Source organism: Scyliorhinus torazame, chromosome 15, assembly GCF_047496885.1.
Source record: "Scyliorhinus torazame isolate Kashiwa2021f chromosome 15, sScyTor2.1, whole genome shotgun sequence".
NCBI lineage: Eukaryota > Metazoa > Chordata > Chondrichthyes > Carcharhiniformes > Scyliorhinidae > Scyliorhinus > Scyliorhinus torazame.
In genome coordinates, this window is record NC_092721.1 from 177,995,562 (window position 1) to 178,023,033 (window position 27,472).

At 47.1% G+C, this 27,472-nt stretch overlaps 1 protein-coding gene across 9 annotated transcripts in view; it reads left to right on the plus strand.

The window, feature by feature from the left end:
* The window catches only part of LOC140392026 (inositol polyphosphate-4-phosphatase type I A), a 249,394-nt gene that overhangs the window by 129,996 nt on the left and 91,926 nt on the right, over positions 1-27,472 (plus strand). For all 9 annotated transcript variants that reach the window (XM_072477194.1, XM_072477195.1, XM_072477198.1 and 6 more), the window contains exons 6-9: positions 16,545-16,661; positions 22,087-22,166; positions 23,135-23,246; positions 24,392-24,482. In XM_072477194.1, the coding sequence (XP_072333295.1) occupies positions 16,545-16,661; positions 22,087-22,166; positions 23,135-23,246; positions 24,392-24,482 (400 nt within the window). The remainder of the gene's footprint in view (positions 1-16,544; positions 16,662-22,086; positions 22,167-23,134; positions 23,247-24,391; positions 24,483-27,472) is intronic.

The following is a 27,472-nucleotide window of genomic DNA, read 5'->3' on the forward strand; positions in this document are numbered from 1 at the left end:
GGATCTGTAAAGATTTAATCACCTGCTAATGCTCGCATTCCTAGCACTGTTTGGCATCTTTGAATTTGTCTATATATGTGTTTCTGGAACAGACCTCTTCATTCACCTGAGGAAGGAGCAGCGCTCCGAAAGCTAGTGACATTGAAACAAACCTGTTGGACTTTAACCTGGTGTTGTAAGACTTCGTACTGTGCTCACCCCAGTCCAACGCCGGCATCTCCACATTTTTTTTTAGAAAAGGAGCTGCAGTCTGTTCAGCCTTTTCTGATAGTTGTAGCCTTTCTGTTCTATTATTCCTGTAAATCATCGGTTGCATTTTCTTTTTTTTTAAAGGTTTGTACTTTTTTCCTATTTGTGCATAATAGACCAATTCATTTATGCGCTTCCATGAGTAATAAAAGCCAGTGACACTGTTATTACGAGATGTTGATCTGATTCCAGTAGAGACCTATAACTGTTAAGAGATATGAATTTCCCAATGACCCATTCAAAGAATCGCACAGCAAGATTGACTTTTACTGTAACAAACCTACTAAAATCATCATTGACCAAAATATTATTACTTGGGCAAATAATACACTGAACTACAGAAAAGTTATTCCTGGTTCCCAGTAACTGCTTAGCATGACTGTTATGTCACATTACCAGCAGACTTGTAACCTTGTATGTAAAGTCTCAAATGTCCCCCAGTGATTCAACAGGCTCTTTCCTCCCTGTTCCGCCTGTGCATATCTTCCAGCTTTCTTTTACAGTTTAAACAATCTTTCCAATTCAGGGGTAATTTAGCAAGGCCAGTCCACCTACCCTGCACATCTTTGGTTGTGGGATGAGACCAACACAGACACGGGGAGAATGTACAAACAGCACATGGACAGTGGGCTGGGATCGAACCCGGGTCCTTGGTGTCATGAGGTAGCAGTGCTGAACACAGCACCACCGTGCTGCCCTTCAGTTTTCTTTTAAACAAGTTTCTTTCACTCGAACTTCAGTGCATAATTGAGTAGATTTCCAACAGCTAGGCACCCACTGGTGATTCTTTAGCCTTTAATTCAGATTCTTCAAACAAGAGTACTCACCAGCCCTCCTCTTCGTGAATAACCCAAAATCAATCCTTTTCTTCTGCCTGGCATGCAATGCCTACTTTGGGTCTGACTGCCTCTGAGATCGTACCAGCAGCAAGGTTAACTGCTTCTCCTTTAATGTCCAGGAGTTAGGGTTCGCACCTGACTTTCAATAATTTTTTTATCTGGGTACCTATCCCCATGGCGACCAGATTACATGGGCCTGAAGCCAGGCAGAGTTCATTACAACTTCATACCAACCCCATTTCAGGGCATTCTATTTTACCTTAAATTGAAAGAGAGAGCTTATAACATAACCATCTTATGAGATCTAGCAGTTACCCATCAATCAGTGTTTTTAACATGTTTATTCCAAAATAAATTTCATTAAAAGCTAGAAAGAATAAAGTAGTGTTTTGAATGTCCTTCCCAGAGTATCTACTTCGGCAACTGCTCACTCCTTGCCCCTGTGTCAGCACAATGCCACTGAAACTTCCCACATGTCTTTGTTTCCTCCACACTGTACTATTCCAGTGTTTTCTCTGGTTTGGCACTTGCATTCAATAAGTTTCAACTCATCCAACTTTAAAAAAATGTTTTCAACACAACCATTTTCACCCCCCCCCCCCCCCCCCAAACAACTGACCATAATCAATCCCTTAAAGTAAACTATAAAAGGTTGCCACCTTCGGTAGAATCTCTCGACTGAACCCTCGGTGTATTTGACCGTCTCTAGGTTCAAAAACCCCCATCAAGTCTCCAACCATATGGAGGTGCTAAGTGGAGATGCAGACCTCCACCCTAGCAGAACCCGCCTCCAGACAATCATCAAGCCGCAGGCCAAAACATTCGCCTCCCCGCACCCTTTTGGAGCACCCATCTGCAGACCCGCCGAGTCCGACACCCCTATATGACAACTACCAGGCAGGCCTCCAGTTCAATATTCAAAATTGCCGACATGATGTTAAAGAAGAGACCCAAAAACTCGAGGTTGGGACCAGAATATATGCGCGTGGTTGGCCGGACCCCCAGAATAGCGCTCTTGCCTATCGTCCACCTCCAAGAAGGAACGACTCATCCTAGACTTGGTCAGGTGTGCCTTAAACACAATTTAAGCTGGATCAAACCCAGCCTCGTGCATGAAGATGTAGCGTTCACCCTGCAAAGGGCCTCATCTATTACCGTCCCCAGCTCCTCCTCCCACGTGGCCGTTACCCCTTTCACTGAAGCCAAAAGTTCTGCCAGAATCCGCTCATAAATGCTCGATGTGCCACCCTCCTCTAATCCCGAGAGCAAAAGGAGCCTTTCCATCAGAGGCATTGGCAGCACCATACAACATAGAATTGTACAGGCCCTTCCCCCACAATGTTATGCCGAACTAGTCTGAAACTAAGATCCAATCATTCTAGTGCACTCTATATGCCTATCCAATAACCGCTTGAAAGTTTCTAAAGTGTCCGACTCCACTAGCATATCTGGGAGTGCGTTCCACGCCCCAACCACTCTCTTGAGTAAAGAACCTACCTCTGACATCCCTCATGTATCTTCCATCATGAACCTTATAGTTATGCACCCTTGTAACAGCTACATCCACCCGAGGAAAAAGTCGCTGAACGACCACTCTATCCCTCTCATCATCTTATAAACCTCAATTAAGTCACCTCTCATCCTCCTTCGCTCCAATGAGAAAAGCCCTAGCTCCCTCAACCTTTCCTTATAAGACCTACCCTCCAATCCAGGCAGCATCTTGGTAAATCTCCTTTGCACCTTTTCCAATGCTTCCACATCCTTCCTATAATGAGGTGACCAAAACTGCACACAATACTCCAAATGTGGTCTAACCAAGGTCTTGTACAGTTGCAGCATAACCTCACGGTTCTTAAACTCAATCCCCCTGTTAATAAATGCTAACACACTATAGGCTTTCTTCACGGCTCTATCCACTTGGGTGGCAGCTTTCAGAGATCTATGGACATGAACTCCGAGATCTCTCTGCTCCTCCACATTCTTCAGAATCCTGCCGTTAACCCTGTAATCCGCATTCAAATTTATCCTACCAAAATGAATCACCTCACACTTATCAGGGTTAAACTCCATCTGCCACTTTCAGCCCAGCTCTGCATCCTATCAATGTCTCTTTGCAGCCTACAACAGCCCTCCACATTATCCACTACTCCACCAATCTTGGTGCCATCAGCAAATTTACAAACCCAACCTTCAACTCCATCATCCAAGTCATTGATAAAAATCACAAATAGCAGGGGACCCAGCACTGATCCCTGTGGTACACCACTGGTGACTGGGCTCCAGGATGAAAATTTACCATCTACCACCACCCTCTGTCTTCTGTGTGATAGCCAGTTACTGATCCAATCGGCCAAATGTCCCTCTATGCCATGCCTCCTTACTTTCTGCATGAGCGGACCATGGGGCACCTTATCAAACGCCTTACTAAAATCCATGTATACGACATCAACTGCTCTACCTTCATCTATGTACTTAGTTACCTCCTCAAAGAACACAATCAAACTTGAGGCAAGACTTACCCCTCACAAATCCGTGCTGACTATCCTGGATTAAGCTGTATCTTTCCAAATGATGATAAATCCTATCCCTCAGGACCCTTTCCAATAATTTACCTATGACAGAAGTGAGACTAACTGGCCTATAATTCCCAGGGTTATACCTCTTTCCTTTCTTGAACAAGGGTACAACAAACGCCTCTCTCCAGTCTTCTGGCACTATTCCTGTAGACAGTGTGGACATAAAGATCAAAGCCAAAGGCTCTGCAATTTCATCCCTCGCCTCCCAAAGAATCCTAGGATATATCCCATCAGGCCCAGGGGACTTATCTATCCTCCGGCTTCTCAAAATTTCTAACACATCTTCCTTCCGAATATCTACCTCCTCCAGCCATCTAGCCTGTATCGCACTATCCTCCTCAACAACATGGCCCCTCTCCTTTGTGAACACTGAAGCAAAGTATTCATTTAAGGCCTCTCCTATATCTTCAGACTCCATGCACACGTTCCCACTACTGTCCTTGACCGGTCCTAACTTCACCTTGTTCATTCTTTTATTCCTCACATATGTGTAATAAGGCTTGGGGTTTTCCTTGATCCTACCCGCCAAGGACTTCTCATGCCCCCTCCTAGCTCTCCTAAGCCCTTTCTTGAGCTCCTTCCTAGCTATCTTGTATCCCTCAAGTGCCCTAACTGAACCTTGTTTTCTCATCCTTACATAAGCCCCCATCTTCCTCTTGACAAGACATTCAACCTCTTTTGTAAACCATGATTCATTCACTCGACCATTTCCTTCCTGCCTGACGGGGACATGTATATCAAGGACACGCAGTATTTGCTCCTTGAACAAGCTCCACATCTCAATTGTGCCGATCCCTGACAGTTCCTGTTTCCATCTTATGCTCCCCAATTCTTGCCTAATCGCATTGTAATTACCCTTCCCCCAGTTATAAACCTTGCCCTGCCGCATGTTCCTATCCCTCGCCATTGCTGTAGTGAAAGTCACCGAATTGTGGTCACTATCTCCAAAGTGCTCTCCCACAACCGAATCTAACAATTTGGCTCGTTCATTACCCAGTACCAAATCCGATGTGGCCCCGCCTCTTGTCGGCCAATCCACATATTGTGTGAGGAAACCCTCCTGCACACACTGGATAAAAACAGCCCCATCCAAACTATTCGAATTATAGTGGTTCCAATCAATATTTGGAAAATTAAAGACACCCATGACAACTACCCTGTGACTACCGCACCTATCCAAAATCTGCATTGCAATCTTTTCATCCCCATCTCTGTTACTGTTTGGGGGCCTATAGAAAACTCCTAACAAAATGACCGCTCCTTTCCGGTTTCTTTTTTTTAAAAAATATATTTTATTCAAGATTTTTTGGCCAAACATAACAGTACGTAGTGTTTCTTTTAAACAACAATAAAGCAATATAAATAACAGTGGCCAGTTTTAAACAAATAAATAAATAATATATGAACAGAAACAAAAACCAAACTAAATGGCAACTGCCTTGTCAAAAATAAATATTCTCCAAAGATACAATCCAACAGTCCAATATACATTACCTAAAACAAGTGCCTATACATATGCAATAACATCCCTGAGAGTCCGTCCGATTTTCCCCCCCCCCCCCCGGGTTGCTGCTGTTGTCGTCTTCTTTTCCATTCCCTCTATCTTTCTGTGAGGTAGTTCACCGCCTGGTGAACCCTTGAGCCGAACCCCTTAGTACGAACTTAATCCGTTCTAACTTTATAAACCCTGCCATGTCGTTTATCCAGGTCTCCACACCCGGGGGTTTGGCTTCCTTCCACATTAACAATATCCTGTGCCGGGCTACTAGGGACGCAAAGGCCAAAACGTCAGCCTCTCTCGCCTCCTGCACTCCCGGCTCTTCTGCAACCCCAAATATAGCCAACCCCCAGCTTGGTTCGACCTGGACCCCCACCACCTTCGAAAGCACCTTTGCCACCCCCACCCAAAACCCCTGTAGTGCCGGGCATGACCAGAACATGTGGGTGTGATTCGCTGGGCTTCTCGAGCATCTCGCACACCTATCCTCTATCCCAAAAAATTACTGAGCCGTGCTCCAGTCATATGCGCCCTGTGTAACACCTTAAATTGTATCAGGCTTAGCCTGGCCAGAATCTTAGCGTCCACATTCAGGAGGGAAATAGGCCTATAGGACCCGCATTGCAGCAGGTCTTTTTCCTTCTTTAGGAGGAGCGATATCGTTGCCTCTGACAGTCGGGGGCAGCTGCCCCCTTTCCCTCGCCTCATTAAAGTTTCTGATCAGTAGCGGAGCCAGCAAGTCCATATATTTCCTATAGAATTCAACTGGGAATCCGTCTGGTCCCGGGGCCTTCCCCGCCTGCATGCTTCCAATCCCTTTCACTACTTCCTCCGTCTCAATCTGTGCTCCCAGTCCCGCCCTCTCCTGCTCCTCCACCTTAGGAAATTCCAGCTGATCCAGAAAGCACATCATTCTCTCCTTCCCATCCGGGGGCTGAGCTTCATGTAATCTTTCATAAAATGCCTTGAACACTCCATTCACTCTCTCCGCTCCCCGCTCCATCTCTCCCTCCTCATCTCTCACCCCCCCTATCTCCCTCGCTGCTCCCCTTTTCCTCAGTTGGTGGGCCAGCAACCTGCTCGCCTTCTCCCCATATTCGTACTGTACACCCTGTGCCTTCCTCCATTGTGCCTCTGCATTACCCGTAGTCAACAAGTCAAATTCTACATGTAGCCTTTGCCTTTCCCTGTACAGTCCCTCCTCCGGTGCCTCCGCATATTGTCTGTCCACCCTCAGAAGTTCTTTCAACAACCGCTCCCTTTCCCTACCCTCCTGCTTTCCTTTATGTGCCCTAATAGATATCAGCTCCCCTCTAACCACTGCCTTCAGCGCCTCCCCGACCACTCCCACCTGTACCTCCCCATTATCATTGAGTTCCAAGTACCTTTCAATACACCCCCTCACCCTTAAACACACCCCCTCATCTGCCAATAATCCCATGTCCATTCTCCAGGGTGGACGCTGTTCTTTTTCCTCTCCTATCTCCAGGTCCACCCAATGTGGAGCGTGATCCGAAATAGCTATAGCCGTGTACTCCGTCCCTGTCACCTTCGGGATCAGTGCCCTTCCCAAAACAAAAAAGTCTATCCGTGAATAAACTTTGTGGACATAGGAGAAAAACGAAAACTCCTTACTCCTAGGTCTACTAAATCTCCAGGGGTCTACTCCTCCCATCAGCTCCATAAAGTCCTTAAGCACCCTAGCTGCAGCCGGCCTCCTTCCGGTCCTGGACCTCGATCTGTCCAGCCCTGGGTCCAGCACCGTATTAAAACCTCCACCCATTACCAACTTCCCCACCTCTAGGTCCGGGATACGTCGTAACATACACCTCATAAAGTTGGCATCATCCCAGTTCGGGGCATATACGTTCACTAAGACCACCGCCTCCCCTTGCAATTTGCCACTCACCATCACGTATCTGCCCCCACTATCCGCCACTATGGTCTTTGCCTCAAACATTACCCGCTTCTCCACTAGTATAGCCACCCCCCCCTGTTTTTTGCACCTAGCCCCGAATGAAACAGCTGCCCCACCCATCCTTTGCGTAGTTTGACCTGGTCTATCAGTTTCAGATGCGTCTCCTGCAGCATAACCACATCTGCCTTAAGTTTCTTTAGGTGTGCGAGTACCCGTGCCCTCTTTATCGGCCCGTTCAGCCCTCTCACATTCCACGTGATCAGCCGGGTTGGGGGGCTCTTTACCCGCCCCCCCTTGTCGACTAGCCATCTCCTTTTTCAATCTAGCTCCTCACCCGGTTCCCACGTAGCCGTATCTCCCCCCAACGGCACCCTCCCGCCCCGACCACCCCACCCCATACCAGCTCCCCCTTCTCCCCAGCAGCAGCAACCCAGTTAACCCCCCCCCCCCCCCCCCCCCCGCTAGATCCCTCACTAGCGTAATTGCACCCCATATGTTGTTCCCAGAAGTCAGCAAACTCTGGCCGACCTCAGCTTCCCCCCCGTGACCTCGGCTCCCACTGTGCGAGGCCCCCTCCTTCCTGCTTCCCTGTTCCCGCCATGATTACCATAGCGCGGGAACAAAGCCTGCGCTTCCCATTTGGCCCCGCCCCCAATGGCCGGCGCCCCCAGCTCCTCATCCTCCCTCCCCCCCCCTCCCCCCACGACATGGGGAAGAGAGAAAAGTTACAGGGTCGCAGGATTAACAACTTGGGAAATCATCTCTTCCCCCTTTTCCCCCCCTCTTCACCCCACATATTCGCCCCACCACTTTGTCCCAAACGTTCTTTTTCTAGCCCGCTTATTCCAGTTTCTCTTCGACAATAAATGTCCACGCCTCTTCTGCCGTTTCAAAGTAGTGGTGTTTCCCTTGATGTGTGACCCACAGTCTTGCCGGCTGCAGCATTCCAAATTTAACCTTCCTTTTGTGCAGCACCGCCTTGGCCCGATTAAAGCTTGCCCTCCTTCTCGCCACCTCCGCACTCCAATCTTCATATACGCGGATCACCGCGTTCTCCACCTACTGCTCCGGGTTTTCTTTGCCCATCTGAGGACCATCTCTCTGTCCTTATATCGGAGAAATCTCACCACTATGGCTCGAGGAATTTCTCCAGCCCTCGGTCTTCGCGCCATACTCGATAGGCTCCCTCCACCTCCAACGGGCCCGTCGGGGCCATCCGATCCCCATTAACGAGTGCAGCATCGTGCTCACATATGCCCCGACGTCCGCCCCCTTCTGCACCTTCGGGAAGACCAAGAATCCTTTAATTCTTCCTCCTCGCATTATTCTCCAGCACCTCCAGCCTTTCCGCACACCTTTTGTGTTGTGCCTCGTGCATCTCTGTCTTCACCACCAGGCCCTGTATGTCGTCCTCATTCTCAGCAGCCTTTGCCTTCACGACCCGAAGCTCCTGCTCCTGGGTCTTTTGCTCCTCCTTTAGCCCTTCAATCGCCTGTAATATCGGGGCCAACAGCTCCTTCTTCATCTCCTTTTTAAGTTCTTCCACGCAACGCCGCAGGAACTCTTGTTGGTCAGGGCCCCCATATTAAACTGTCTCCTTCCGACGCCATCTTGCTTTGTGCTTGCCTTCCTTGCCGCTGCTCTAGAGGATCCACCGCAATCCGGCCACTTTCCTCTCCTTTTTCCATCCGTGTCCAGGGGGGATTCCCTTCTGGTTTACCCACACAGTGTTTTTAGCCGTTACAATTGCCGTTGGGGCTCCTATTAAGAGCCCAAAAGTCCTTTCCACCGGGAGCTGCGAAACGTGCGACTTAGCTGGTCATCGCCGCACCCGAAGTCTCCCTTTCCTATTTCTAACTTCAGCCCACACTACCTCAGTAGACAAATCCTCCTCAAATTGCCTTTCTGCAGCCATTGTACTATCCTTGATTAACAATGCTACTCCTCGACTTCCGGTGGCGGCAATAAGTGAGTGAGTCGCACATTCAGGGGCTCTCACTCCGGCGGGATTTGAGGACCTGGTTCCCAGGTTTTGCGGGGCTGTGAGCGCTGAAAGGACGGCCACGGGGGGCGGGGGGGGGGGGGGGGGGGGGGGGGGGGGGGGGGGGGGGGGGCGGGGGGGGCTGCAAAGGAGCGAGCAGAGCTGCATGGAAACGGGAGAGGAAGGGACAAAGGCAAGGTGCAGGGAAAGCTGACCCAAGAGCAAAGATGGCGGACCTCGGACCCGGCGATCCAGCAGGCGCTGGAAAACATGCTGCATGTGATTAAAGAGCAGTTTTGAGTCGTTGAAGCGGGATAACTTGGATCCACTTCAGAAGGCAGTGGATCAGCTGAACCAGAGACTGGATGCCCAGGACAAAAAAGTTAAGGAGGCGGTGGAGGAAGCAGGCGGACGCGCAGGACGATTGCTGCGCTAGAAGTCGACGGGTTGAAGGAGAGACAGAGAAGACTGTTGGACAGAGTAGAGGAGCTGGAAAATAGAGCCCGTAGACAAAATCCGAGGATCATCGGCCTCCCGGAGGGGGCAGAGGGAGCTGATGCCACAGCGTTGATGCAGCTGGTGGGGGCTGAAGCCTGTCCGCGACCGCCGGAGCTGGAGGGGGCACACAAGAGTACAGGCAAGACAGGTGCGTCCGGGGGGGGGCCCCCCCGTCTGATGGCGATTAGGTTCCACAGGTTTGTGGGGAAGGAGCGGGTGCTGCAGTGGGCTAAGAGCAGCACGTGGAATAACAGTGTCCTTCACATTTACCAGGACCTAAGCCAGGAGGTGGCCAGGCGGCGAGCAGCCTTTAAAACAAGTTAAGGAGGTGTTGTTCAAAAGCACGTGAAGTTTGGTCTGCTCTTCCCGGCCCGTCTTTGGGTTATGCATCAGGGCCAACACCACTACTTCTCCGAGCGCGAAGAAGCGATGGACTTTGTGAGGGATCAGGGGCTGGTCCTCGAAAAAAGGACCCACGGACGCAAGCAAGGGTCCGAGAATTACTGGTTGAAGGGATGCCTACTGTGCCTGGACTGCAGGTTGACTGTTTACTGCTTTAAAGGTGCCTAGTGGTGTATTTTTTGTGGGCAGTTTTTCCCCCTTTCGAATAGTCTTTTCCTGTTTTTTTGTTGTTTTTTTTTTTTCTCTTACTCTTCTGTTGTGGTGGGTACCTTTTTGTTGGGCTCTGAGTGCGCTGGAGCCTGTATTGTAACAAAAGGGTGGCCAGTCAGCAATGGTGATTAAAGATGTTGGTTGGGGGCTTTTATTTCATTTATGTCTATGGTTGTTATGTTTGTTTCGGATGGGGGATGTACGGGTACTGGGTTATTGTGGTGTTATATATATATATTTTTGGTGCTCAGAAAGGGGTTAACACTTTTCTGTGTACACAGCTGGAACTGTATTGTACCTGGAGCAGCCTCGCGTTGCTGTTTGATGTTTACATCTTGTTTGATATTTCCCATCTTAGTGAGACTGCTCCAGTGGGTCGGAGTGGGGACGGTGTGGTGGGGAGATGAGGTCGGGGAAACAATGGAAGTGAGACAAGGGGGCTGGGGCGATGAGTCACCGGGATAACAGATTGGCGAGTCGGGGGGGGGGGGAGGAGGAGGAGGAGGAGAGAGTTATTTGCTGACGTGTGGGGGATCTGAAGTAGGTAATGGAAAGGAGGTCGGGGGTGGAGGCAGCCAAGAGGCGAGCCAGGAATGGCACGGCGCATGGGTCGGGGGCGGTCCCAAGAAAGGTTATGGCTGACCGGCGGCGGGGGGGGGGGTTTGTGCCCCCCAACCAGGCTGATCACCTGGAATGTCGGGACTAAATGGGCCAGTTAAGAGGGCACATGTGTTCGCTCATTTGCGGGTTCTAAAGGCGGATGTAATTATGTTGCAGGAGACACATCTGAAAGTGTCTGACCAGACTAGGCTAAGGAAGGGCTGGATCAACCAGGTCTTCACTCGGACTGGGATTCTAGGTCCAGGGGGGTAGCAATTATGATCAATAAGCGGGTTCAATTTGAGGCGGAGGGCGTAGTCGCAGACGACGGGGCAGATTCCTTATGGTAAGGGGCAAGCTGGAGGGGAGAAGAGTGGTGCTGGTGAACATATATGCGCCGAACTGGGACAACGTTGACTTTATCAAAAGAGTGCTGGGGAAGATCCCGGACCTAGACTCACGTAAGTTGATAATGAGGGGGGACTTTAATACGGTCCTTGACCCGGGGCTGGACCTGTCATGTCCCAGAACGGGCAGATTCCCAGCAATGACAAGGGAGCTGAAAAGGTTCATGGGACCCCATGGAGAGCCAGACAGCCGACGGGAAGGGGCTACTCGTTTTATTCGCATGTTCATCAAGTATATCCTAGGATTGATTTTTTTTTTTATCGTGAGCAGGGACTGTGTAGGGGAGGTAAAGAATACGGAATACTCGGCAATCACTATCTCAGGACCATGCCCGCTCTGGGTGAACCTGCAGGTCGGGGGGGCTAATTACCAACGCCTGCAATGGAGGTTAGACGTAGGACTGTTGTCGGAGGAGGGGATATGTGAGAGACTTCAGAAGTGTATGCAAAATTACTTGCAGGTGAACGATACGGGGGAGGTTTCAGCAGTGACCCTGTGGGAGGCGCTGAAGGCAGTAGTGAGGGGGGAGCTGATCTCAATTCGGGCTCACAGGGGTCAGGGCGGACAGAGCAGAAATGGACAGATTGGTTAGGGAAACTCACCGGATAGACCTAGGAGCATGCGGGGTCCCTGGGGGAGGACCTACTCAGGGAGAGACGGAGATTGCAGGCGGAACTGGGGGTGCTATCCACGAGTAGGAACAACTTAGAAAGGTGAGGGGAGTGGTGTATGAGCATGGGGGAGAAAGCCAGTAGGTTGCTAGCGCAGCAACTCAGGAAGAGGGAGGCGGCCAGGAAATAAGTAGAGTGGTTGATGGGGAGGGGAGCAGAGTGGAGGACCCGACAGGACTGAATAAGGTATTTCGGGACTTCTATAGTAAGCTGTACACTTCAGAACCCCGGAAGAGCTGGAGGAGATGAAAGATTCCTGGATGGACTAACCTTCCCAAAAGTAGGCAGGGGACTAGTGGACGGGCTGGGGGCCCCGATTAGAACGGAGGAGGCATTGGGGGGCCTAAAGGCCATGCAGTCGGAGAAAGCCCTGGGACCGGATGGATACCCAGTAGAGTTTTACAAGAAGTTCTCGGAGATAGTGGGGCCGGTCCTGACGATGGTTTTTAATGAGGCAAGGGACAGAGGGGACCCTGCCACCGACGATGTCGCAAGCCACCATTTCGCTGATACTGAAGCGGGACAAGGACCCGGAATCCTGTGGGTCATACAGGCCAATCTCCCAGATCAATGTGGATGTCAAGCTCCTGGCCAAGGTCCTGGCGATTAGAATTGAGGACTGCGTACCGGAGGTGATTGGGGACAATCAGACAGGGCTTGTGAAAGGCAGGCAGCTGGCAGCTAACTTGAGAAGATTGCTTATGTGATCATGATGCCCCGACGGGCAAGGAGGTGGAGGTAGTGGTGGCAATGGACACTGAGAAGGCCTTCGACTGGGTGGAGTGGGGCTATTTGTGGGAGGTGCTTGGACGGTTTGGGTTCGGGGAGGGACTGGTTAATTGGGTCAGACTATTGTACCAAGCCCCAAAAGCTAGCGTTAGGACGAACAGGATAATTTCAGATTATTTCAGACTACACCGCGGGACCAGACAGGGATGCCCACTTTCCCCGTTGCTGTTCGCGCTGGCCATAGAGCCGATGGCGTTGAGAGCTGCGATGGGGTGGAAGGGAATGACATGTGGGGGGGGGGGGGGGTGGAACATAGGGTATCTCTCTATGCGGACTACCTGCTCCTGTACGTGTCAGACCCACTGGCTGGGATGGAAAATATACTGGAAACATTGAGGAAGTTCGACCGGTTTTCAGGGTACAAATTAAATATGGCCAAGAGTGAGATGTTTGTGTGCAGGCAAGGGGCCAGGAGAATAAACTGAAGGAGCTGCCATTTAGGCTGGTGGAGGAAAGTTTCCGGTACTTGGGGATACAGGTGGCATGAGACTGGGCAGGTTGCATAAGTTAAATTTGACATGGGTGTGGAACAAATGAAGAGGGAGTTTCGGAGATGGGGTGCACTCCCGCTGTCACTGGCGGGGAGGGTGCAGACTGTAAAGATGACAATCCTCCCTAGATTTCTGTTCATCTTCCAGTGCCTCCCGATCTTTATCCCACGGTCCCTTCTTCAAAAGGACTGGCAAAATCATCATGAGCTTTGTCTGGGTGGAAAATCCCCGTGGGTGAAGAAGGTGATGCTTGAAAGGAGCTGCAGTGAGGGGGGACTGGCATTGCCGAGTCTGATCAACTACTACTGGGCGGCTAACATAGCCATGATAAGGAAGTGGATGGTCTATCTGGGGGCGAGTGGAGGCGGCTTTGTGCAGGGGCACCAGTTTGGCAGCCCTGGATTAGAGTAGAGTAGGAGGGATAAATAGGTGGTAGTGTCTAGGAAGAGAGCGGGCATGTGCAGTATGGTTTGATTGAAGTATTGGTTTTATGTTGATGTTTGCACATTTCTTTTATAATGCAAAAAATACCTCCATAAAATTGTTTGTTATAAAAAAAAACTAAAAATTAAATAAATAAAAAATAATAATTTTTTTTAAAAACTGCTACTCCTCCACCTCTTTTACCACCTTCCCTAATCTTACTGAAACATCTACACCCTGGAACCTCCAACAACCATTCCTGCCCCTGTTCTATCCACGTCTCCGTAATGGCCACAACATTGTAGTCCTAGGTACCAATCCATGCTTCAAGCTCACCAACCTTATTCCTGATGCTCCTCACATTGAAGTAGACACACTTCAAACCATCTTCATGCCTGCAGGTCCACTCTTGTGCCCGTGGCACCTTCCTCAGTACTGCACTACCCTCCACTTCCTGAACTCAAGCAATGCTATCTCCTGGACTACAAATCAGTTTCCCATCCCCCTGCCAAATTAGTTTAACCCCCCCCCCCCGCCCCCCCCTGAAGAGCTGTAGCAAATTTCCCTCCCAGGATATTGGTGCCCCTCTGGTTCAGGTGTAACAGGTCCTGTTTGTACAGGTCCCACCTTCCCCAGAATGTGCTCCAATTATCCAAGTAACAGAAACCCTCCCTCTACACCATCCCTGTAGCCACCATCCCTGTTCCTCACCTCGCTAGCATGTGGCACTGGCAGCAAACCAGAGATGACAACACGGTCTGTCCTGGCTCTCAGCTTCCACCCTAGCTCCCTGAATTCCACCTCGCCGGCTCGCACAGATGGGGGCCAGCTTCGACACTGACCCAAGTTTAAAATGTCTGAATTGCCTCCATATCTTTAGAGAGGAAACAACTCATTGGACCCGAAGAGTATTTTGTCGGCAAGAAGGGGAGCGAAGCTGTCACTGGTGCCCCCAAACCAGAACTCCTGCACGACCTCCCCTCTATCTATACCCAAGTGGACCCTGGGTCATAACGCCAATCTGACACCTTCTCAGCTTTAGCTGCCCAATAATAAAATAACAAATTGGGCAACGCTATTCCCCCTGACTGTTTATCTCTTTGAAGGACTACCCTACGAATCCTCGGTGTCTTGCCCGCCCAAATAAAGGATGATATCTTATCAACCTTTCCAAAGAAGTAGTTAGAGAGGAAACCAGGAAGACATTAGAAAAGGAACCCAAACCGTGGAAGTCACCTTAGTCTACTGGACTCTGCCTGCCAAGGACAGGGAAGGTCAGTCCACCTTTGCAGATCGGTCTTGACCCTACGCACAAGACTAGTTCAGCTTACGAAGCGGTACCGATCCCAAGCCACCCGGACACCAAATACCTGAAACTAGATCGCCTAAGTGAGGAGGAAACACCCCAGGTTGGCTTCCCACCCCCGGGGTTAACCGGAAAATACTCTCACTTTTCCAGATTGAATTTATATTGTGAAAAAGATCCAAAGCTCTTCCGTAGCTCCATTATATCACCCATAGTGGGGACCAGGTCAGTCACGTAAAGCAAAAGGTCGTTAGCATACATGGATATCCTATGCTCCACCCCCTCCCCTAATTGTCCCATTCCACTTAACCTGAGGCCCTCCAAGCAATGACCAGTGGCACAATCGACAATGCAAACAGAAGGCGGGACATCGGGCACCCCTGTCTCATTCCCCTGTTTAACTGAAAGCACCCCGAGCTCATGGTGTTGGTGCGAACACTAGCCGAGGGAGCCTCAGATAACAAACACACACACACAACACAAAACCTGGCTCCAACCCGAACCTCTCCAAAACCATAACGGTGTATCTGCATTCTACTCTGTCAAATGCCTATTTAGCATCTAAGGATACAATCGCCTCTGGACCAGGCCTGGCAGAGGGGGTAAGAACTATGTTTAACAATCCGCTGCATATTAGAAGAAAGATGCCGACCCTTAACAATCCTATTTGATCTTCACCTATCACCCCAGGAAGACAGGGTTCCAACCTCAACGGCAGCACCTTAGACAATAGCTTAGCGTCTGCATTGAGCAATGAGATAGGTCAGTATGGCCCACACTCCACGGGATCGTTTTTAGCAGAAGAGAAATTGATGCCTGCCGCCCCCACTCAGCGGCTCTGAACTAACGCACTGCCTTTCCAAGAGACAACAGATTAAACTGAACCTGGAGCTTGGGATGGATCTTTCGAGTACCTACAGTCAACCTCTATAATATCATCCACTAGCTTCTAGACTCCCTATCTGCATACGCTTTGTGCAATATAATCTCCCCTCTAATGACCTTCAAGGCCTCCCACAAAATGGAGGGTGAGACCGACCCATTCCCATTAAATCCTACATACTTACCTATAGCTTTCGATATACACCCACAGAACCCCATGTCCGTCAATAACCCCGCATCCAGCCTCCACGCCGGGCGCTCAACTGGGCCTACCTCCAATATCATGTCCACCAAATGAGGAGAATGGTCTGAAATGACTATAGCCGTGTACTCTGCTTTCCTCACCCCAGGAAGAATGGGCCTTCCCACCACAAAAAAGTCTATCGTAGAATATACCTTCTGCACTGGGGAAAAGAATGAGAATTCTTACCCCCCCCCCCCCCCCCCCCCCCCCCAAAAAGTCTCTGGTCTAACCACAAATTAAATCTACTCCCAAAACCAGCGTTGAGTTCCAGGTCCTGCGTTGAGGCCAACACCTTATGAACTGTCAAGAGAAAGCTTTTAGTTGGTGAAAAGTAAGCTTAAAACGATTACATTTATCGTTTTTAAAATATGTTTATTTAACAGATGAATGTTTAGTTAAAAGCTCTTAGATAAGGCTGATAAGGATGAGCTACATTGGGCTCAGGGACAAAATCACTTAAAAGGAGCTTAATAAGTTGAATGTACCTCACTGTGCTTCACTACTACTTGGGTTGTTAAGACAAGAAGAATGTATTAATTGTTTTCATCTTTCCTTGCAGGGTACGAACAATCCCATATTTCTAAGTAGTGTTGCATTTTTCCAGGATTCTCTCATTAATCAAATGACGCAGATTAAACTTTTAGTGTATGATGTCAAAGACAGATCTCAGGGAACTGTAAGTGCTACAAAATTTGTCTCTGTACGTATAGACCTGTTAATATAAATGTTTCTAAAATTGGATGAAGCGAATAAGAACACATTTGCAATTTTGATTCACTGATCTACCTCCGTTATATTGTATTCAAATGATGACTTATTGCAATTTGGGTGTTGAATCAGGTGAAGTATTCTCTAGAACATTGTTCAGTAGTAACACTATATTGTGAAAAGAATAATTACCACATTACTCAAAATTAGCCAGTGATTAACAGATGGTATAGCTTTTTACTTGCTTTTGGATCTGAGCATCGCTGGCAAGACCAGCATTGTTGCCCATTCTTAATTGCTCTCGAGAAAGTGGACAATTAAGGATGGACAATAAATAATAATATTTGCTATTGTCATAAGTAGGCTCACATTAACACTGCAATGAAGTTTACAGTGAAAATCCCACTGCAATGAAGTTTACAGTGAAAATCCCCTAGTCGCCACAGTCCGGCGCCTGTTCGGGTACACAGAGGGAGAATTCAGAATGTTTAATTCACCTAACTGCGCGTCTTTTGGGACTTGTGGGAGGAAACCGGAGCACCCGGAGGAACTTTCTGGACTCTGGCAAACACGTGAACCGATATCCATTTATGTGACTCGTTTACTGTTTAGTTTTTTTTTTAAAATCTTTTTATTGGCATTTTCAAAATTATATACATTGCTGTTCGTTTTCATTTATTGTACAGTCACAAAAGTTCCTCCTTAGGTTTCTCTATTTACAGTCTGTTGCCGCCTGGCTGGCTCAGCCTACAATCCTCCCTCTCCCCCCTCCACTCCAGCTCCTCTCCCTTTACCCCCCTTTTTCACTGCTGTTCCCCATTTGTGGTGCTGCTGATCGCCAACCAAGCAGAATTCTATGGCGGGTGATCAGGGAGACAAAGGCAAGGGCGTCCGCCCTCCTCCCATGAAGAGGTATGGCTGGTCTGATACCCCGAAGACCGCACCACTTTGGACATTGCCTCGAAGAAGGCTTTCAAGTACCCAGTAAGTCTGAGACAAGACCAGAACATGTGGGCGTGGTTGGACGGGCCTCCTTGCCACTGTTCGCATCTATCCTCCACCTCTGGGAAGAACCTGCTCGTTCGGCTTCTGGTCAAGTGGGCTCTATGTACCACTTTTAGCTGCGTTAGGTTGAGCTTCGTGCATGTGGCGGTAGAGTTGACCCTGTGCAGCGTTTCGCTCCAGTCCCCACCCCATTTCAAACCCCTAAGTCTTCCTCCCATTTCCTCCTTGTCGTGTCCAGTTCGGTGACGGCCCTCTCTAGCAGTTGTTCGTACATGTCACTACAGTTCCCTTTGCCTAGAATGTCTGCGTCCAGTAGCTCATCTAATAGTGTCTGTCGTGATGGTCGCGTGTATGTCCTTGTCTCCTTCCGTGGGAAGTTTTTAAGTTGCAGGTATCTGAGTTTGTTGCCTTTAGCTAGTTGGAATCTTTGCGTCAGTTCGACCAGTGTTGTGACCCTACCGTCAGTCTGACTGTCCCTGACTGTCAATGTCCCCCGTCCTGTCTCCACCTTTTGCAGGTGACGTTGGTGAGTGCTGGTGTGAATCTGTGGTTACTGTAGATGGGGGCTTTGTCGGACATTTCGGTCAGTCCGAATTGCTGCCATAGTTGGTTCCACGTCTGGAGGGTGGCTATCGCCACTGGGCTGCTAGAGTGTTTCTTGGGCGAGGATGGGAGTGCCGCCGTGGCGAGGGCCCGGAGGGAGGTCCCCTTGCAGGAGGCCTCCTCCGCACGCACCCACTCGGCCTCTGGCTCCTTTATCCATCCCATCACTCTTTCCGCCGTCGCTGCCCAGTTGTAGAATTGTAGGTTTGGGAGGGCTAGCCCTCTGCTGGATTTTGTTTTCTGTCGGACCTTCTTTGTGATCCTAGCATTCTTTCCCCCCATACAAACGCCATGATTAATTTGTCCAGTGCGTTGAAAAAGGGTTTTTACTGTTAAGTTATTTATAGTTGTAAAACTCTATCCTTTACTCTCTCCATACTGTGTGTGAAGTTTCAATCATTCCCCCCACTTCAAAAATGTTTGCATGTGAATAAACTAACCTTTTGATTTAATCATAGTGTTTGCTGCGAGTAACTTAAACATTTTGCACTTCACAAACTGAGGGTTTGGGGAAACACACCACAAACTATTTTTACAAAAATTTAAAAACCCTTCTGCTTACGGACAGACAGCGAGAGGATAAAGGAGTTCACCTTGATTCGCCTTGTGCACACCGCACAAAGCTGAGAACATCCATGGCCTCTGTACTGCTGCTGAAAAAAATTAATGAGTTGGAAGAATAGTAAGAATAGTAAAGGGTGACTCCCATTAGCTTCTGTTTCCTCAGAAGGACCTACTGATCTATGATACTAATGAAATCGGACTCAATATAGATGAACATGCGATGGCCCAGCACCTCATGGTGCAACTGCATTAGAGATATTGAGCTATGCCTATAATTTGCTGTCAAAATGCGAGGCTAATAGCACTCGTTGTTACAGAACCTTCAAGTGGGGGCAGATCGTAGGTCAGTTCAGAAATCAAAAGGTTTCTTTTGAGGTGCATCATTACCTTCATGAAAATTTCATCTCTGCATTTCAATGGTGAACTGGATAATTAACAGGCATGAAGTTGCAGTACGTGTGCTGTAGATACGAGCTAATCTCACCACCGATAATTAGTGCTGGTCTGAAATTACATGGAGCTTTTGAGCTACTTAAGGTCCACGCATGTTTAATTGAGTCTGGATTAGCTGTCAAATTCATTTTAAATACTGCCAATGAACCTCTCTGACAGTGAAAATTAACGATTGGAACTGTGGAGTCTCATTCATTTGTTGGAAATTTTAAATATATTTTTACTTTTCCTTTCTGTCTCTTTTTTCCCCCTCTTTCTCTTTCGGTTCCTGATTTGGCCTTGAATTCACCCACTCTAATTTCATACTATCCCCTCTGTATTAATTTTGCAACCCTTTGATCTGATTGATTTAAAAAAGATACACGGTTGCATGTTCTGTTCTCTCAGGTCCCAGATGCTTGCTTCCTCTTGGTTCAGTTTCACGTACTTCCAGTAAAACATACCACCTACTGAATGGGCAAGTGCAAGTCTAATAGGCACGGTTAATCTGTCGGAGCAAATTCTAGATTGTTACTTTCACCAGAGAAGTAAAATGATTTTCATCAAGTTCTTTCTACGTGGCGCAGATGATCCCTATAAACTCACGACCAGGACTGCTCCCACCCTCTGCATATTGAGTTTCAGTTACATTCTGGTCTCTTTATCTACAATGAGATCATTCTTTGGTAAATTACAATCTACAATTGCCTCTTAAAGTTTATCAAGATAACCATGACAGAAAAGTCCTTTCCCTTGTAAATGACCTTACATCTGAATAGTTATTTCTCTGAAAGTATCATTTTATATCTAGCGCAGCTGAATTATTAATGTGACCAAACTCACCTCCGAATCCATCTATGTATCTCCACTCCCTCCCTTTCCCAGACTTGTATCTGTAATGGGTTGTAATTCTGCACCAGTCAGGAGGTCACTCTGACTGAAATTGTTTTTTGAAAACTGAGATACAATTTTGTGACTCTGGGTGGTTATAGAGGAGGGGGTCTGGTGTGAGGTGCTCTGAGAGTGAATACCTCCACCTCATGTGCGAGGTTGGGGCTGTTACAGCTGAAGGTGGTATATAGAGCGCACCTCACGAGGGCAAGGATGAGCCGATTTTTTGAAGGAGTAGAGGATGTGCGTGAGCGTTGCGGCGGGGGGGGGGGGGGGGGGGGGGGGGGGCGTGAATCATGTTCATATGTTTTGGTCCTGTCCAAAGCTAGGGGAGTACTGGAAGGAGGTGTTTAGGGTAGTTTCCAAGATGGTGCGTGTGAAACTGGACCTGGGTCCCCAGGAGGCCATATTCGGGGTGTTGGACCAGCCAGGGTTGGAAACGGGTGCGGAGGCAGATATCATAGCCTTCGCCTCGTTGATCGCCCGAAGGCGGATCCTGCTGGGATGGAGAGCAGCCTCTCCACCCAGTGTCCTGGCGTGGCGGGGGGACCTGTTGGAATACTTGACCCTTGAGAAGGTTAAGTTCTAACTGAGGGGAAGCTCGGAGGGGTTCTACAAGTCATGGGCACTATTTATTATGCACTTTCAAGAACTGGATAACATCGAACATTAGTTGGGGGGGGGGGGGGTGGGGTGGGGGGGGGGGCTGTGTAGTTTAAGGGTGACTATGGGTAATCCCTGATTCCTTTTTGTCATTTGTTTATGTAAACATGCGGGCTGATGTTTGGGGGTTGGTGGGTGGATGGGATCGTTGTTATTATGGGGATTGACATATCTTGCTGATTATTGTTTATTGTTGATGGGTGTAAATGTGGGAGAAAATGTGAAAAAGGAGGAGAGTAAAAATATTTAAAAAAAAAATGTTGTGACTTTGGGTTTGCATTCATGTAAATTGTATCCATTGTTTTTCACAGCTCACTTCTAACTTTGCAGTGATTTTTCAATTGTATTTCACCTATTATTTAGAAGGATTCTTGTAAATTAAAAAAACTACCTATGCAAGCTCTGTGTCTCCTCCAGTACCTATTGGTAAATTCCTGCCTTCTGACCAACCCTTGCACACCTAGGCCGCCACTTCAGACGATTTGTGGGTGGAGATTTGAAGGTGCGAGGCATCAATCTGACAGCCATTGGTCCTGGTCAAAGACCTGGTCTGCTCGGAGTGCCGCACTTCATTGGCATTGAACTCGACTGCAACCACAGATGGAGCACCTGGGGCACTTGACTTAATATTGGGGAGCCCTGTGTTTAAAATGTTTTTCCAATTAAGGGGTAATTTAGTGTGACCAATCCACCTACCCTGCACATCTTTGGGTTGTGGGAGTGAGACATAGGGAGAATGTGCAAACTCCACATGGTCAATGACTTTCGTCCAGATCGTATCTGAGTCACGGTGCCATGATGTAGCAGTGCTAACCACTGCGCTGCCCCCTATTGGGTAACCCAGTTGATCTTTAACCTGAAGAAGGTGCGTCCGTGGTGGGGGTTCATGTGTCTGGTGGAAGAGAGCTAGATTGGAAGCAGCCACAGCTGACTCGGTGGAAATGGTATTCCTGCTTCACAAAAATAAATAATTTCCTTTTGAGTTTCCCATCTGCTAAGGGGGTCTGCTGAATTATTGGTCAAACCATGCATGTCATGCTTCACAACCCATTCAATTGAAACTGACATTTGATCCACCAGAATGTTTCCCTTTCTTGTGCCACCAACCCTTCCCCTGCTTTCAAACAGCAAGGCATTCTGATGGTTTCAAAGTTCCGAGCCCAAATACTCAGTCCTAGTGGTGATAGTTGAGGAAAGGTGCATTTTTTATTAGCCCAGTTTTTTTTATTTTTCAGATGTATCTATTGGGTTCTGCAATGTATACAGTGAAGGATTTGCTGAAAGAGAAGAATCAGAGATTGCACCTAACATTACGGTCAGTAATTAAAAAAAACATCATGGATACTAGAAATCTGAAATAAAAACACAAGTGCTGTAAATACACAGCTGCTCTGATAGTATCTGGAGTGAGAAATAGTTATTGTTTCAGGTAATAGACTGGAAAAGTTACATTTAATGGGTTTTACGCATAATGGGGCCAGAACAAAAAGGAAGGTCTGATGAGGGTAGAAGGCTAAAGAGGTTAAATGATAAAAGGGTGATGGTGCAAGGAAAATAAGATGTAATGAGGCAAATAAAGAAGCTTCCTCGAGATTCATCTTTTGTTTCTTGTCCCATTTCAGTACATTGCACTATCATTCCTTTTGCCATTTAATTACTCCTGCCTTCCATCTTATCACAGCCCTTTTCATTCTCTCACCCCTGTGTTTGCTTTAAACCTGTTGAATCTCTTAACTTTTACCAGTTCTGGTTATAAGGCATCGGCTTGAAACATTTACCACAGATACTGCAGACCTACTGATTATTTCCAGCATTTTCCATTATTATTATCGTTCATAATGTTCCTTCCACATGGATTGCAATGAAATAGTTGTGCAGATTTATGGAATCGTACAGCAGAGGAGTCTGCCATTTGGCTCATTGTGCCACTGCCAACTTTTAAGGAGCTATCCAATTAGTGCCACGCCCCTGTTATTTCCACTTAACTTTCATAGGGGATCGGATATTATTTATTGAGTCTGTCTTCGCCACCGAGCAGTTCATTCCAGATCATCACTTTGTGTAAATGTTTATTTCCTCTGGTTCTTCTGCTAATTAACTTTAATGTGTATTCTCTGGTTGCAAACCCTGTTGCCAGTGAAAACATTTCCAGTTCAATCATGCATAAGCTGTCAGGTTTTAATGAAAATTTAGACAAGTCAAAAATCAATTAGTAAGGCTTTCCCATTGCTTCCTTTTGCCCCCACTACTTTGTTTGATTGCTTTCAATATATATTACCACAGGTCTGCTGAAAATGAACGTGTGGGCAATATCACTGTCATAGCGTGGCAGATGGAAGACAAAGTTGAAGGCAAGATTCCTGTTAGCAGATCGCCTGACACAACTAATGGGAGGGTAAATATTTCAAATGGGTAGTTTATAATTTGAAAATTGTGCAACGGATTTGCTTAATTCCGATTATTACATTGCCAGAAAAGAATGAGTCTGTCATCAGGAAAGCTGTCTGTATAGTCAGCACTCCATTGCTTGACTCAGTGGCATGAATTTTAGTATGAAAAAAGCAACAACATTAATTGTCTTGTGCTCTGTCTGAAGGCAGATTATCTGCACTTGTATGTAAGAAAAATCATTCATGTGAGAGGACCTAGTGCATTCATATTATGCAAATAGAAGCAATATTGGTTTTAACATTGCCCACTATGCTGCCGTGGGCAGCACGGTAGCATAGTGGTTAGCACAATTGCTTCACAGCTCCAGGGTCCCAGGTTCGATTCCCAGCTTGGGTCACTGTCTGCTCACTGTCTGTGCGGAGTCTGCACGTTCTCCCCGTGTGTGCGTGGGTTTCCTCCCACAGTGCAAAGATGTGCAGGTTAGGTGGATTGGCCATGCTAAATTGCCCTTAGTGTCCAAAATTGCCCTTAGTGTTGGATGGGGTTACTGGGTTATGCGGATAGGATGGCGGTGTGGGTTTGGGTAGGGTGCTCTTTCAAAGAGCCGGTGCAGACTCGATGGGCCGAATGGCCTCCTTCTGCTCTGTAAATTCTGTGAAATAAACAAGTGAATCTAATGTGTATCTTCATATATTGTCACAAAGCTAATTAGTGATTTCATAGAATCATAGAATTTACAGTGCAGAAGGAGGCCATTCGGCCCATCGAGTCTGCACCGGCTCTTGGAAAGAGCACCCTACTCAAGCCCACACCGCCACCCAATTGATTAGAGCCTGAACTTACTCAAATGTTTATTAGGTCTGCCTTCAGGAAGACTGAGGGAGCACATACAAAGAGCACAAATTTCAGGCTAGGTTACAATGGATGCTATTATTTCCATTCACAATGCTGTTGTTTGAACAGAGATAGGGGAGTGAAAATAAACTCCCTTAAGAGCAAGATATTCAGACCACTTACAGGAGAGGCTGATGAACCCCTGATATCTATGGCAAACCTGAGCATGTAGTGTGTGTGTGTAAAGGGTGGGTGGGTGTGCTCCAAATGTGAAGAACTTGGGTAATATTTTTCTTTCCCTGTGTAACCTTGCAGACTGTTTTGCCGGTTGATGAATGTTTAACAGAATCTTTGAGTATTCGTTCCAAACACTCTTCACTGAAGAAAGATGCGCTATTAAGATCAGGTAAATAATGTAAAAATATCGAAATTTGTAGACTTTGTATTGTCAGTTAAAATTTTTGCTGGTGCACTCTGTGGACTCGCACATTGTTTAGTTCTCTCTTATCCCAGCTGCAAAAAGTTTTGATCAAGGGCCATGCACTACTCATCAATTTTCAACCTATCCAATAGATGGCTGCCTCGTGGTAATGGCCGTTCCCACCAGGGAAAACTGGTGACTTTCTTCACCCAGCACAAATCTGAGGACACAGAAAGGCTGCAACTGATTGGACAACAACGTGGCATATGGAATATAATATGGGGAAGCGTAAGGGTAGCTAATGTAACTCCGCTATTTAAAAAGGGAGGTGGCGAGAAAATGGGGAATTATAGTGAGGAAAATTCTAGAATCCATTATCAAAGATTTTACAGAAGACCACTTAGAAAATAGTGGCAGGATCGGACAGAATCAGCATGGATTTATATAGGGGAAATCATACTTCACAAATCTACTGGAATTCTTCGCTGATTTAACTAGTAGAGTTGACGAGGGGGTTCAGTGGATGTGGTATATTTAGTGCATCCTTGCGAAGAGATTGAGGTATGACTATAGTGTTCAGACGACGTGCCACTCCGTTAATGATACTGAGTTCTTATCTAATATTGTACAACTCCATACATTGACCTCTGGACCAGTATGAGTTGATGTACCTCATCACCTTTTGAAGAGTTTGATCCTTCTTGGTCTCTTCTTTTGTATCTGACACCGGTAGTAGTGTGGAAATAAGATTGACATGCAGATCTATATCTTCAGCAATTTCACTACAAATACTTTTTTCGGCGCTCTCGATAATATGTCTGCTAAGAACAAATATTTGCGTCATGGTATTGTAATTACATCATTGACCTCTGAATGCACAGAGACATCTGGTTGAGTTTTTTTTGATGATAACCAAAGGACGATTATCTGTCTCAACAGACCAGTTGAAAGCCCATAGACGTAGTCATTGAATTTCTCCAAGCCTGCAACTAAACCCAGGCATTCTTTTTTGATTTGAGCATACCCCTGCTCTGTTGTCGTCGTGCATCACGATGTTTACGTGACTGGTTTCGAATCATCATGCGCGAGTTGCCGAAGAACTGCTTCCAGACCATCTTTGGACTCGTCTGTTGACACTTTAATCTGCTTAGATGGGTCAAAAAATGTGGAAACTGGGTGGTTGTTACTGAAGTCTTGAGCTTCTTCCACTCTTGTTCATGTTGCTCAGTGCAAGTGAAATCCATTGTCTTGTGCAGGAGATCACGTAGATGTGTTGTTTTTGCTGACGGGTTTGGAATGAATTTCCCTCTAAAATTGATCGTACCCATCACTCTTAAGATGTCTTTCTTGTCATGTGGTTTTGGCATGTGGAGAATTGCTTGGATTTTGTCTTTGTCAGGTTCAATGCCATGCGATGAGAACTTGTCACCTAGGAATGTGACCTCAGTTACTCCAGATTGGCATTTTTCTGCTTGTTGAGCTTCAGCCCATTTCTCCTGACACTCGTTAGAACTTTAAGCAACCTTGTATTGTGCTCTTCTATGATTGAGTCTCAAACGATGATATCATCCACGCACACACGTACACTTTTGATGCCTTCGATTATGTGCTCCATGGCACGGTGAAAACTTTCTGATGCCACAATTATGCCAAACGGCATTCTAAAAGCAGTACCGTCCAAATGGCGTATTAAAGGTACAGTGTTTTGTACTTCGTTCTTCTAGCTTTAGTTGCCTTAAACCCTGAGATGCATCAATTTTTATAAAGAATTGTGCACCAGCCATCTCCGATGTGATTTCCTCATGCTTTGGTACTTGGTAATGTTCTCTTTTGATAGTCTCATTAAGATCTTTAGGATCCATGCTTATGCGATTATCGCTATTCTTTTTCTTTACACAAACCGGTCGGTAGGTTCTTCTATCTTTCTGATTTCCTTTAATTTTGTCATTCTGTCTAGCTCCTTTATGAGACAATCCCAAAGAGGTTCAAGCACTCTTCTTGGTGCCTGTATCACAGGTTTTGCATCCTCTTTTGAGCTGTATTTTGTAGGTGAACGATGGGGAACATTTTGCCGATAATGTTCTCAGAATCATTGGAGTGTTGATCCAGTCCTTTGTGGATGCTACATACCAACTGCACTAGACCTAATTCTTCACAGGTCTGATCACCTAATAATGAATCCAAGCCCTCGGATACAACATAGAATGGGACGGAATAAACTGTGTTCTTCACCACCACACTACGGTCACAAGCACCATAACATGTATGTTTTAAATTCTTGAGCGCATATTTTAAAAACTTGTTCCTTGAGTGTTTAAACTGATTTTCGCAGCAGTAAACAACAATATACCAACGCAATAAGAAAGAACTTTTATAAAGGATCATTAGGAGGAATATTACGTGCAGTTCCCCTAAATTGCACAACCAGAAGGCCATCCTGGTGGTGTTTGACCCCAAACTGAGCTCCTGACAACATATCCAGGCCATCCTGGTGGCGTTTGACCCCAAACTGAGCTCCTGACAACATATCCAAGCCATCACAAAGCCCGCCTATTTACATCTCCGCAATGTTGATGACTTTGCCTGCCTCCACCCATCTGTGGCCAAAACCTCCACCCATGCCGTTGTTACCTCCTAGACTTCATATTCCAACACACTCCTGATTAGCCTCCCACATTCTTTGCTCTGTAAACTTCACATCTTAAACGCTACTCGTATTCTTACAAGAAGCCCCATTCGCCCATCAGCCTTGTTTTCGCTGACCTGTAGTTGCTTCTGATCAAACAATGCCTGAATCTTTAAAAATCCTCATCCTTGACTCCAGGCCCCTCTGTGGCCACACCCCTCCCTATCTCTAAGCCTCTTCAGTCCCAGGACCCATTAGATTATTTTGAATTTGAAGCAGATGGCAGAGAACATATTATCACTTCACATCCCCCGACAGTTTGTAAAACTGGTTATTGAAGACGATGCAG